This window comes from Phocoena sinus, chromosome 5 (assembly GCF_008692025.1).
Source record: "Phocoena sinus isolate mPhoSin1 chromosome 5, mPhoSin1.pri, whole genome shotgun sequence".
Classification (NCBI taxonomy): Eukaryota; Metazoa; Chordata; class Mammalia; order Artiodactyla; family Phocoenidae; genus Phocoena; species Phocoena sinus.
The window spans coordinates 67,789,815-67,803,693 of record NC_045767.1 but is presented as its reverse complement, the minus strand read 5'-3'; the positions used below and the strand labels follow the sequence as shown (position 1 = coordinate 67,803,693).

At 36.5% G+C, this 13,879-nt stretch overlaps 1 protein-coding gene across 2 annotated transcripts in view; it reads left to right on the top strand.

Moving 5' to 3' along the window:
- Positions 1–13,879, top strand: part of ATP8A1 (ATPase phospholipid transporting 8A1) — a 235,290-nt gene that overhangs the window by 73,467 nt on the left and 147,944 nt on the right. For both annotated transcript variants that reach the window (XM_032632465.1, XM_032632464.1), the window contains 6 exons: positions 1,477–1,604; positions 5,425–5,536; positions 6,881–7,046; positions 8,530–8,657; positions 10,860–10,937; positions 11,886–11,974. In XM_032632465.1, the coding sequence (XP_032488356.1) occupies positions 1,477–1,604; positions 5,425–5,536; positions 6,881–7,046; positions 8,530–8,657; positions 10,860–10,937; positions 11,886–11,974 (701 nt within the window). The remainder of the gene's footprint in view (positions 1–1,476; positions 1,605–5,424; positions 5,537–6,880; positions 7,047–8,529; positions 8,658–10,859; positions 10,938–11,885; positions 11,975–13,879) is intronic.

Sequence of the window (13,879 nt, the reverse complement as noted above, 5' to 3'; positions counted from 1 at the left end):
CTTGAACCCTCAGGATCTCCATTGCCTGTAGCTCAAAATAATCCTCATGCAAAAGTGACACTTTTTTTTTTTTTTTTAAGATGTTGGGGGTAGGAGTTTATTAATTTATTAATTTATTTTTGGCTGTGTTGGGTCTTCGTTTCTGTGCGAGGCCTTTCTCCAGTTGTGGCAAGCAGGGGCCACTCTTCATCATGGTGTGCGGGCCTCTCACTGTTGCGGCCTCTCTTGTTGCAGAGCACAGGCTCCAGGTGCGCAGGCTCAGTAGTTGTGGCTCACGGGCCTAGTTGCTCCGCGGCATGTGGGATCCACCCAGACCAGGGCTCGAACCCGTGTCCCCTGCATTAGCAGGCAGATTCTCAACCACTGCGCCAGCAGGGAAGCTCCAAAAGTGACACATTTTGAGGAGGCTCCTTCTGAACCCCTATAGCTTTATTTCTTAGTATTATTGTCTTGAGTTGAGGCAGTTCTGTCTACTTGCAAATATTTCCTCATTGAGCCGCAATGAAGTGGTTTTATAAACTGAAATAGTTAAATATTATGGAAAATTCAGTTTTACTTGCCTAATTAAATGTGGTCCATCATATAGATACCATTCTGTAATATTTTTAACATTTTCTGTTATAGCCAACACACTGATGATAGCATTAGTAGCTCTAAGTGCTTTCATGTGTGTTAGCTTATTTATTTTTCTGTTCTCCTGGCCCATATTATTTGGCTTTGCCATATGGAAAAGACACAGTTTCCATTGCTGTTCTAAAATTCTCACTAATCTCAGGGAATCGGTTAGATTTCTCTATTTATTTCTCATACCACTCCTAATAGAAAGTCACTGTAAGGTTTTTAAAGTTTTAAAAGGGACACTAAAAAATGTATTCTCTTGGGTTCTAGACAAATAGTGAAAATGACACGTGGGAAGGTTGGGTTGTGGTAGAAGCAGGTCGTCCTCATAGCACCTGAACTCAACCTGCCACAGGAAGTGAGGGCTGCTCAGTTCCAGCCAGTTGTAGGTGGCCAGAGGGAGGAACTGTTTTGGAGTTTTCCTTCTCAGTGAACTAAAAGAACAAAAACATAACTACTGGGTATAGATTGGGTATAGATTCTAGTTATTTTGCATTCCCTTTTTGAGATTCAGCAGACAGATTTAGACTGTATAATGCCAAATATTAATTTTATTTTTGGAAGCAAACAGTTCTTTGAGGACTTATTTCAAAATATCTTTGGAGGCTAGCTAGTTAATCTCTTTAAGATATTTTAGAGTTTTCACAAAAACTGCCCTGTTCTGCTAAAAACATATATGTTCAAGTAGGGAGGAAGGTATCCCCTAATTTTGATTTGACAAAGGTGGGGGGGGGTAATTGCTTATAAAACCGTGGGATCTCTTAGATCTTAAGGCGTGGATGAATTCAGAATTCCCTGCTCCCTCCCACATACAACTTATTTAATATTTTCTTTGCTTATTTAAAAATTTCTAAACAGGGCTTACCAGCAACATCAGATATAAAAGACATTGACAGTTTGATGAGAATTTCTGGCAGAATTGAGTGTGAAAGTCCAAACAGACATCTCTACGATTTTGTTGGAAACATAAGGCTTGATGGACACAGGTATGTAAAATCGGTTTTCATAAAAACACAGAAGTCACTGTGTTACAGGGTATTGACCTAGGTACACATTTTCTTGTACTCTAAGTTTGATAACCCAAACCCTTTTTCTTAAGCATTTCTGTATTCTACCCAGAGTTCTTTTGTGAAAATGCTCTTAACCCTGTACACATGGTATAGCTGAAGACTTGCCCAGGGTTCCTGCCTGCCTAGGAGTTGGATATTTTCACGGATATGCCAAGCTTCTGGCGCGTTGTTTAGTGGTTTCTTCTTTGGCCAGAATACTTACCTTATAGGCTTAACTGTCGGTCTCCATGGCCCAGGTGCTTTCTTGTAATCTCTAGATGCCTCAAGGAGTTCAGACTCTACCCACAGGGGTTAATTTGCTGGATAATTTCTTGTCTTCTCTGTGTAATTGCATATGCTCTTTTCTAGGCCATGTTATCTGTAGTCATCTTTTATACCTGCTTCCTACCCCTCTCCCTTCCCTCCCCTCCCCTCCCCTCCTGTTTCTTGCCTCTTCCGTCATCCATTCAACCTGTACCCAGCAGGCCAGGCCAGTTGCAGACGTTAAGGAGACAGCAATGGCCAAAGCAGACAAATCTGCCTGACCTTGAGAGCTAACTTTCTTGCAGTAAGGGAAGGGCAAACAGACAAACAATAAAATGACAAATAAAAAATTTTATACCATGTTAGAAAGTGATTAAATGCTTTGGAAAAACTGGCCCAGGATAAAAGAGATTGGGAATTCTTGGGAGGGAGTCACTTTTAGTTAGTGAGGTTGCAGAAGGTAAATGTTGCTTCATTGAGAAGGTAATATTTGAGCAAAGGTGAGTAGGAGATGAGGAAGTCAGCCATTTGAATATCTAGAGGGAGAAGATTCTTGACAGTGCAAATTATTAGCTGTATTGTTACATCATCTGAAAGTGGGAAAGTGCCTGGAGTATTTATGGAACAGCAGAGATGCCAGTGTGTGTGGAGTGGAATGACCAAGGAATCGGGTAGTAGAAGAAGGACTAAGAGAAAATAGTGGGCCAGAGCATGCAAGGCTTTGTAGGCCATTATAAGGGTGTTATTCTGAGTGAAATGGGGATCCACTGAAGTGTTTCAAGGGGCAATGTCAGCAGTTCAGTTTGGGACTTAATAAGTTGTGATGTCCAAACAGAGACATCAGGAGGCAGTTAAACATATAAGCCTGGAATTTGTGATAGAGGTCCGGGTTCATGAGATAAATTTGGAAGTAGTTGGTATAGATATTTAAAGCCATCACCAAGGGTGAAAGGGTATAGTTAGAAAAGTGGAAAGGGCTGTCCTAAGACTCGCCAGCATTAAGGTTGGGAAAAGAGGAGTTACCAGCAAAACAGACTGAGATCAAGTTGGTAGAATGGAAACCGAGAGAGTGAAGAAACCGTACCAAGGCAGAGGGAGTGACTAAAGTGGGTCACATGTTGCTTATGGTCAAGTACCATGAAGTCAAATACAGTGAGTCTGAGAATTAACAGTTGGATCTAGCAAGTGGAGATCCTTGAACTCTATTAGGACAGGCAGAGCCTCATGAGAGTGGGTTTGAGATAACAGAAGAAGCGTTGAAAAACAGACAACTTTTTCAAGGAGTTCTGTTACAAAGGGGAGCAAAGAAATGGGGCAGAACTTGGCAGGAAGGGTGGGGTCTCCTCTGCTTCCCTTCTCCTTTCCTACTAGGCATTTGTAGTGGCCAACTAAATGCAGCTAAGCGCACTAGCTCACACCACCAGCTTGAGAGATTATCGGTGCTTTCAGTATTTTGTATTCCATTATTACAGTATTTGAATTCTAAAGGACACTTGAGTACCCTGAACTGTCATCCTCATTCAGATCCACCAAAAGTTTTCCTGTAATTTTTGAAGTAATTGTATATTGTTCTAAATTTTTCACAGCGTGATCTTTCCATGAACATAGACTAATGATAGATTTGGACATTTATACAAGTAATGTGTTTCTGTAGCCTGACGTTCCTAACTGGCCAGCTTCCATTTCTTATCAGTTCCCCAGCAAATCGATGCCAAGCAAATCCACACAGTGAAGGAGAAACTTTGTATGATGGTGCCAAGATTTGGGGTACAGATAGCATTTATATAATAGGCTTCAATTTACATGAAAGGTGGAAACAGATTTTCAGTATCTTTGTGCCTGTAGCACATTTGACTTCTACAGTGATTACCCAGCGCTCTTAGAGCCGCTTAGTTTAGAATTAATGTAGTTTGATGCCATTAAGGATGAGGGTCATTGTCTAATGCCAGAGACTTTGGAATTCCAGCTCTGATGAAAAACTAATAACTAATTCTTGTTGAGTCCTTGTAATTGAAAAGCATTTTTTTCTTTTGAAGAGTTTGTAGCTAATTCTGATCAATGCACACCACAAGTGCTGAGGTGCCAGTTGCCATGTTATACCCCATCAGATATGTGAGAAACAGTTGGCACATATGTGCCCCAGAGCATAATCCAGCAGCTTCCCAAGAACTTCTTGGAAACCTGCTTTAGGCCTGAGGACTCCCACCCCTGAAGTGCACCCCAGATCTTAAGATGGGTCTGAAAGGCATGTTGTTGTACATGAAGAATGAGAGGTATGGTTGCTGTGTTCTTTGACTAAATTGGAATACACTAATCCTAAGAATTTACTTAAGTAGAAGGCTTCAGGTGCTGTCATTACCCATCTATCTAGGTTGATTTCATCTGAGCCAGTGACATTTGTGTAGTTCCTAAAAGAAGGTCCCAGGCCCAAGCTACTACTAGCCTTAGACACCTACTGGATTATAAAAATCCACCAGAAATGAAAGCTTCAGTCTCTATTTGTGTCCTCTGACAAATAAATTCTGTGTTTCTGGAGACTTTTCTTGGGGGAATTGCCTCTTCCTTTTTCTGGAATTTTTATTTTATGAATTTTTATTTATATTTGACTTTTTTTTTTGCTTTTTTTAATCAGTAAAATGAAGCAGTAGTGATAGGAATCTTTGAGCCATTAAATTTTATGTAGTACGTTTCCATTAAGAGTCCCACTATATTTGCGATAGCTTGTAGCCTTCTGATAGCTCTATGAGAGGGTGTATCAACCCACAGCCTACCATGGTGGGTAGCCTTGCAAAAAACCCACAAAAGACCCCGCTTGACCCTTACTCATGAAAGATGTAGTTTAAATCATATGGAATGGAGAGCCTCAATTTGCTGTCATTTCAGAGGAGTGTTTAAAACTTTTAGATGTTTACGATTTTATTCACAGTTCTTGGAAGACTGATCTTCAAATACAATAAATGAATGTCCTAGAGATTTTAATACAGAGACTTAATCTCTGGAGGGCAGGGATGGCAGTACAAGTATATGATGAGATCTGTGTATTTATCTTACCTTGTGTATTTTTTTGAACCTTTATTGTGCACAAAGCTATTTTTAATTTAAAGGAAGGTGGAGGAGGGGGAACAGATCCCCTAATCTCACTACTTTCAAATATCTCAGAAACCTAAGTGGACTTGCTAAATCAGGAAAAGTCTTCAAGAGGTTTGAGAATGAGCCTCTGAATTCCATACTGTTGCCTACTGTCTTGGATAATGAAGTTGTACGTAGTGGCTGCTTTGGTGGTAAGAAGAAGCAACTGAAATGCTTCCCTCCAGCTGTCCTTGTGTAAGAAGATTATTCTTATTGGTAGGAAAATTACTTCTTTTCTAGAAATAAAGTAAAATGTAAGAAGGGTTATTTTCATAACAGGACCTTTCTGGAGCTATATAGTGGCTGTAGAATTCTTAAGCGTTTTGGAAAATGTCGTTTCTAATGTCAACATAATCTGTCATAGCACTGTTCCCCTGGGAGCAGATCAGATTCTTCTTCGAGGCGCTCAATTGAGAAATACACAGTGGGTTCATGGAATAGTTGTCTACACTGGACATGACACCAAGCTGATGCAGGTGGGATTTTTATCTATGAAAACCTTTTGGAGCCAAGTCTTTTGGAAATATGCTATTTGTAGGTCTCGGTGCTGTAGTCCTAAACCTAGCAGATCATCTGTCATAGATACCTGAGCCCCGCACTCTATATCCAGATCTCATTCTTCAGTGAGTGGGGCTGTGAAATGACTCACTCCATGCAGGAACACTAGAACGTTCCACCAGAGATCACCAAGGCATGAACACCCAATGATTTTGCATACCAGTCCATTGGCAGCATTTACTGACTTGCAATGATTGACAAAAGTTGTCTTTGTAACGATGAGTGCTCTGCATTATTTATCTTATAATTTTATTTTATTACAAGGATCACATTCTAGAACTTATTTTTTATAAAATTGAAAGAAAAACTTGTAACTGTTTGTTAATAGTAAACTATTATGTTGACTGTTTTTCACAGCATTTTTATGTTAAGCCATTTTTCATCAGCTTTAATCCTAGCACTTGTAACATTTACACATGCCTGTGGCTGCTCCTTCTCTACATTCTAATATCATGAGTGTTCAGTGGTGAGGTAGGTGTGGAAAACTCAGTTTTAAGGTACTGAATGAAAATCTGCTTTGAGGGCTGATAACTTTGTACATTGTAAAGGCACAAAGGTGTTATCATCAGGCAAGCAGGACTGCTATTAATGATTCCACCCCTAACTATTCTATAAATTCTATAAATCATCATTTTATGTTGATTTTTGACATTTAAGTTTCTGTCACGTGGATGCCATGGTTAGCACAGATCATTTTTTATCATTAAATACAGCTCAGGAAACTTGCCTCTGTTATTCATGATAGCACTACTTAGATTGCTGCTGTGTTTAGTAAAACAATTACTAAATGCCACCAAAAAATCTGGAAACCAGAGATCCTTTAAATGTTGTCTTCATAGTCTGGAATTTCCAGGTCTCTGGCTATGGGTACATAGGTCACCTTCTCTGCCTCTCTTCAGGAGCTGAGATGCTATATGCCTTAGTCCACCCTGTTTGCTTAGGTAGTCAGGTAATGCACCATTGTTCATCTCACCTGCCACAATGCAAAAGCCATGTCTACAAAAGGAATGTTATTTCCTTCTTTCTTCCTGCTTTACATTGTAGAAAAAGGATTGGATAAAAAGGATACAGTGAAGGAAAAGAGGTGGTTAACCTTTGACAGCTTATTACATCTGATTGTTTTCCATATAATTCTCATGTGTTGAAACATGTGTAGATTTTGAATTGTGACTGACTTTATCATCCTTACCAAAATACTAGATACACATTACTAGATCATTTGTGCACATTTCTTACTACTCATCTTTTGTTTCTTTTTACAGAATTCAACAAGTCCACCACTTAAACTCTCAAATGTAGAACGGATTACAAATGTACAGATTTTGATTTTATTTTGTATCTTGATTGCCATGTCTCTTGTCTGTTCTGTGGGCTCAGCCATTTGGAATCGAAGGCATTCTGGAAAGGACTGGTATCTCAATCTAAACTGTGAGCATTAAAGTACTTATTGTACTTATTTTTTCTTTCATTAAAACATGTATTTGTTTCACAACTGATCTTGGAATTTCCAATTTCTAAAAAGAAAACCTTGTTGCCAAGATAACTGGGCATTTAATCTTTATTTTTCAATGCAATTTCCAGTAAAAGTAAGTAAAATGTTACAATCTCTAAAATTTCAGAATCCTTAAAAATATAGTGAGTACTCTAAAATAGTATAAAATGTTATTTTATTAATGTTATTTTAATTTTATTAATTCTTTTAAATATTTTAACACAAGTGGTTACATAGCTATCTGGTAAAGAAAGCAGATTGAGTATATTTAAAGCACAAAAAAATATTTTACATGTTTTTAAAGTGTTTAAATTGAATGTACTTTCATTTCAACTCATGATTGCAGTGAATTCTGTTTCAATAGTCATCTTTTCTGAGGGAAAGTACTATTAAGTAATTTCCTTTTTGGATCATTTATCTTTTTACTGAGTATTTCTGGGAAGTAAGTTTACATTTCCTTTTGATGAGCACTTAACCAATAAATACTTAATTTCCAAGTGTGTGAAAACAAATTCTAGTAAAATTTTATATCACAACTGATTTTCTCAGTTGTTTCTTATTATATTGATTTAGCTTTGTAGCTATTCCAAGGTTCTTATTTTTTAACAGTTGTTGGTTTGCTATTTCAACATTAGAATTGTTAAGACTACCATCATTTTGTTTCTTCATATACTTTAGAGATTATCTGGGATAACTGTTCTACTTACATTATTGAAGAGGAAGAATATAATTTACCTAGAGCTGAACTTACCTAGGGTTCAGCCCTACATTGTTTTAGCTACCTGGGTTGGTTTTGCTGCAGTTGTTTGTTTGCTTTTAAGACATCCTTCAAACTGGAAATGCCTTTTAAAAATTCATGTGAGGGCTTCCCTGGTGGCGCAGTGGTTGAGAGACCGCCTGCCGATGCAGGGGACACGGGTTTGTGCCCCGGTTCAGGAAGATCCCACATGCCGCGGAGCGGCTGGGCCCGTGAGCCATGGCCGCTGAGCCTGCGCGTCCAGAGCCTGTGCTCCGCAACGGGAGAGGCCACGGCAGTGAGAGGCCCGCGTACCGCAAAAAAAAAAAAAAAAAAAAAAAAATTCATGTGAAAGTGATTCTACCTGGTTGAGATTCTACCTCAGTCCTATCCCTAATATCTCTAAACTTCATGTTTGGAATGGGTTTGAAATACGTGGTAGTACTTTCTCTTTTTAGTACCATTATGCAGTTCTTAAAAAGGTTCACAACATCTTGAACACAAATAATGCCATTCTATCTTGAAGACTGTGTTTGAGAATAAGAACATGTTATCAGCACAGTGTTCCTCCCACACTTTTAGATATACTATATAATACAGAAAATTCTTGTTATGCTAAAATACTGGTTAATGCAAATAAAATATAAAGCTGTAAATGACTTTTTTCCTATCTCCCCCAACAGATGGTGGTGCTAATAATTTTGGACTGAATTTCTTGACCTTCATCATCCTTTTCAATAATCTCATTCCTATCAGCTTGTTGGTTACATTAGAAGTGGTGAAATTTACCCAGGCATACTTCATAAATTGGGTAAATATGAATTATTATTGTTTTTTATTACATGAAACATACATTTTGTCCTTTTTCCTGATAGGGTCTTTTACTCTTTCAGGAAAAAAATCTTAATTATACCTTACTTTTTATTGACTACAAGACAACATTTCAAAATATTTTTGAGCCTAATATAATATAATAATAATAAATTCATTTGACATGTGAAAATCGTAACAGAGTCTCTCATCTCAGAATCATATAAGTTTACAGACCAGACATGCTGGGGAAAATAGGTCTGTAGTTGAGGAAACCTATTTTTTGGTTACATAGTGATCTTGGGGAAAACGAGAATCATAGGGTTTAGAGTTAAAATAATGGATTTTAGTTCTAATTCTATAATTTACTAGCTGTGTGAACTTTGCCAAGCCACTTGACTTTTTTGAGACTTATTTTCTTGGCCAATCACATGGGAATAAATAAAACATGCTTTACCTGCATCTCACAGCGGTTATATAGATCAAAGGACGCTTGCGACATAGCAAACAACTTCATAAACAGTTGAGCACTATAGAAATAATACCGTATTCACTACTTGTAGCAACCAGGTTTTCTATCATGTTTTATAAATCTTTGTAGTTTATTTTTCCACACTGTAAACAATTTCAGCTGGTCTTGAATTTTTATTTTTAATTTTTATTCTCAATTTTTTTTAATCTTAGAAAAGTGTACTGGACATCTGTTTCCTAAATGTTTTGTTTATAAAATTTTACTCTTCTTCAATTAAATTTCAGTAATTTTTACCAAAGTTAAAAGTAATGAATTTATGTAAATTGTCTTTAAACCTAATCTGCCAGAAAGTTAATTTTCTCTTTTATTTTGATTTTTATATGGCTTTTGATTTTTTAAAATCACTTGAAAATCTTTCAATATGAACAATATTAGGGTTTTTAAAAATATGCTACTTTCGCAACTGTTCATTATCTTTCCATAGTAAGTGATCCACTTCAACCCTTAATCTCTAAATTCATTGCTGAAAGATCAGTATAATTTAGAAATCTGAAATGAGTTGCAGGCATAGCTAATTTCATGCAGGAGATTTGTTGCTTAAAAAATGGTGTAATAAAATTTGTATAAGTACAATTGAAACTTATTGAAGGTTTTCCACTTACAGAAATAATAAGGTAGCTCATTATGAAAATCAAATAACTAGTCAATCACTTTATTTTTTATTTGGATTTTCAAAAGTAATATTTGCTTCAAATAATTATATAATTTTAGTATTGGATGAACCCAGCAGGCTTATGCTTTTCAACTGCCTTTCTAATATGCAGAGATTTTCCAACATTCCTGACAGGTCTTCCCTTACCAGGTAGTTTCTTCCTTGTGTGGAAATGAGATTAGTAACTGCCTTCCTTTTCTTCTAGTTCTTCCCAATAGATCTTTTATGAACATGTCTAATCTTGTTTCCAAATGACAGCCTTGCAAAATACTTGAACTTGGCTATCATGCCTATTCTTCTGTCATCCCCGCCCTCTAAGTATCCTCCATCTCCTTCCATTCTTCATTTGACATGATTTCCAGCTTAATCCCTATTGCAGTTACTACTGTCTAAATATTGCCCATTTGTTTACTATCCCTCTTAAAACAATGTACCTGTTCCAGAACCGATGTTGATCAGTATGAAATACAGATGTAGGAGAGATCAGATCTGGCCTTTTCATTTGACATGTGAAAATCAGTAAACCCTGGCTTGTCAATAAAATGTTCTTTACTTTCAAGTATATACAGTGTAAGAAAGTTGACCAAGAAGTACAAGGTGGAATCCCTTAAGTAATTTTTCCAGGGATTTAAAGTCTAAATTATTTGAGCAATGTTTCGTTGCTGTTATTTTAGCTCATGTAAAGCATTGTGCCAGACACAGTAGGAAGCACTTCACATGCATTATCTTATTTAATCCTTATATTGTAGTAGGTCACATACCTAGGAAATGGTGGAATGATAGTAAACCAGGATTGCCTGATTCCAGAGACATGTTCTACCTACCATATTGTTCTGCCCTTACTGTGAAATATGGTATTCTGTATTGAGTATTTTTTAGGAAATCAACTGAAATGGTTAGTGATGAAAGGAGATGAGAGTGTTACATACATTGCTCACCAGTTAAATAAAATTGTACTAAATCTCTTATTATGAGTTGTATTCAAGGATTTCTTTCTTTCTTTTTTTTTTTTTAAAAAGGATCTTGACATGCACTATGAACCCACAGACACTGCTGCTATGGCTCGAACATCTAATCTGAATGAGGAGCTTGGCCAGGTAAACTAAATTTCTTATTGATATGTTGAATTGGAAGTCAGATTTGGTGTAATTTCTGCCATATGCGGCAACTTCAGATGAATTGACAGCTCCTAATTTTCCATTTTTTGAATGATTGGCATAAATACATGTTAGTACCTAACTTTCAATTTTCATTTTTAGTGAAAGAACATTATTTAATGCATATTCTGTTCTCAGGGTAAGATATTACACAGAAAGATGTCCTTCAGTATATAATCTGATTAGTATGTAAAGTATTGAGTGCTTTTGAGTTATAAACTCCCAGTATTAAGATTGCGTATAGTTTTTGACCAGAAAGGAAGGAAAAGTTAGTTTATCAATGAAGTTGTATAAGTCAAGCAGGAATTTGAGATTTATAGTTCATACTATATTCACATATATGTGTATATTTGTAATTCATTTATACGTATTAGTTAAGAAAGGATTCTTCTTTTTTTGTACCATTGCCATTTGCTAACTCCTACTCTTCAAATAGCATTTAAGCCAGAATTATCCTTTTTCTTACCAATTCAGATGTTGTATGAAGTTAATTTTAATTGCAACCCATCGCCAATCCCATAATTGTTTGTTATGTTGAGAAATGCCGATGTTTTAGTGCTCTATACATGTTAAGTAGCTATAGAGGCACTTACTAGTGGAAATTCAGACCATATTAAGCATATTAAGACAGATTTCTATATGACTGTAGTTTTTCTGCTAGCTTGAGAGACTAGCTTTCATATATGATTCATTGCTAAAATACGAAAAGAAATAGTTGAAAATATTCCTTAATGATGTGCAGAAAGTAGTCAGTTAATAGCATTCATTGTGCCCCTACAGTGTAACAAAATTGATAGAAAGAATAATGTAAGGCTTTTTCCCTTCATTAAAAACTGGCTTAAAAAGACCTCTGAAATTTTAATGAGAATTTTTAAACTTTTTTTTTAGGTAAAATACATATTTTCTGACAAAACTGGTACTTTGACATGCAATGTAATGCAGTTTAAGAAGTGCACCATAGCTGGAGTTGCTTATGGGTGAGTTTTTTCCCTTTAATTAGAGTATGATATACAGATTTAATTAATGCTAACATTTTGGTATAATTTGGGGAGTTCTTATTAGGGGAGTTTTTTTAATCTAGAAGGCAGCTATTTTAATTTTAGCATACATGTACGTTTTGTGTTTTATAGTTTGGTATTGTTTTTCATTTGGAATTACCTATGAGGCAGGGGCTCTGCCCAATAATATTTCAGTGTTTAGAGCTGCCGAAGGTCTCTATCTGGCTCTGGTAATAAGGTACAAATACACTTCCCTCTTCAATGTCGTGAAGTCAGAGTACAGCCTGCATGTGTTAAAACATGCAGCCTGTCCTTGGGCAGTTTTCAAGTTAAAATATTATTGTTTCTCTGATAGTTAGCCCTTTGATTTCTTTTTATCATCTCTCCTCTTTGCAGTCACAGAGCAATCTAAATTTCTCATGATGGGAAGGAGGTAGGGACACAAAACTCTTAAATCTGGGAGGTAATAAATATCATCAAATACTCTTATCAGGCTCCTTTAGAATGTGCTTGTTGAGCACCCATTTTTTTCTTACTTGCAGGTATTCTTGCCTAAACTGCTCAAAAGCCTTTTTGAAACACTTTATAGGGTAATGTGAGAAAATTAATTTCTACATTTCCTAAAAAGTCATGCTCAAAAGATGAAATACCATCCTGGCTGACTGACCTTGGCCTACTATCAGATTTTCCAACTATCTTTATCTACAAGTAAGACTGGTAAATGTTGGTATCTTAACCATGCAAGCAAGGGCACTTGCTTTTGGGTTTTCTGGTTTGTGCCCACCCCTTCCCCACTCATGCTCTGTCTCTAAGCAGTAAGCCACTATAAAAATAGGGTATTGAATTATGAAAATGCCTTTATTTAAAACCAAATAAACGACCGCTTGGTAAAAAGTTTTAAAAGCATGTGATTACTCCCATATGCAGGGTCTACAAAGAGAAATAGATGGAGGCAGATGTTCTTTGGGTTAGTAGAGAGTATGACTAAAATTGACTTCAAACTATGTGGGTAAATGAAGCTAAAAAGGCATTTGACGTAATGGCTTTTTTACGCTGTAAGGGCAGGCTGCTAACTTAAGAAGCCTATTTACTATTTCCAGGGCTGAATGCCATTTTGCATCTTCCCTTTTTTATCTGAAGATCTCGCAGTTCCCTTAGACAAAAGAGGCCTTCTTCTCTCCTCCCCACAGTTGCTACAGGCCTCTTCGTTTTGCTGCCGGGGCAGGAGAGGTTCAACCATAATCTTTGACATTTTGCGTTTATATGTTCGACCCACAGTTATCCCAGCTGAGAGAAGGAAAGGCCTACTGTGATTCTAGAGTTTGTTGTATTATACTTGCTAACAGATTTATGGTGATGTTTGTTTTTACACAAATTCTGCATTCATTCATAAATATTACTTTTAGAGGGTTCTGTTTGGTAATTGACATCCTTTTTTAATTTGTCCAACGTCCAGTTGAATAAGCATGTTCTTCAAATTAGTAATTATTGATTGTGAACTTATCAGAACAGAAAACTAGGATGATATCTAGGTGTTCTTTTCTTTTGCATTTTATAAGATTTTTTCTTATTCTTGGAACAAGTCCTTAAACACTTTCAAGCAGTAGTTATAAAGAATAACTACCGTAAAAGAATATTGTTCTTCCTGTATCCATTGGTGACATGGTCATTAACAATTATGTATTATGTATTATGATAGGGTGGGTTTGAGACTGGCAAATGTTAAAGTAGTATCCAGAGTTGAATATTGTCATCATTTAGATTAAGTTTGCACCGAAACAAATTTCCTCCTGGGAAAATCACATCTCTTAACACTGATGTGCAGTTGTAAGACATGAGTCGTAGTCCTAGCTTTGTCATTAATTCACCATGTGACCCTAGACA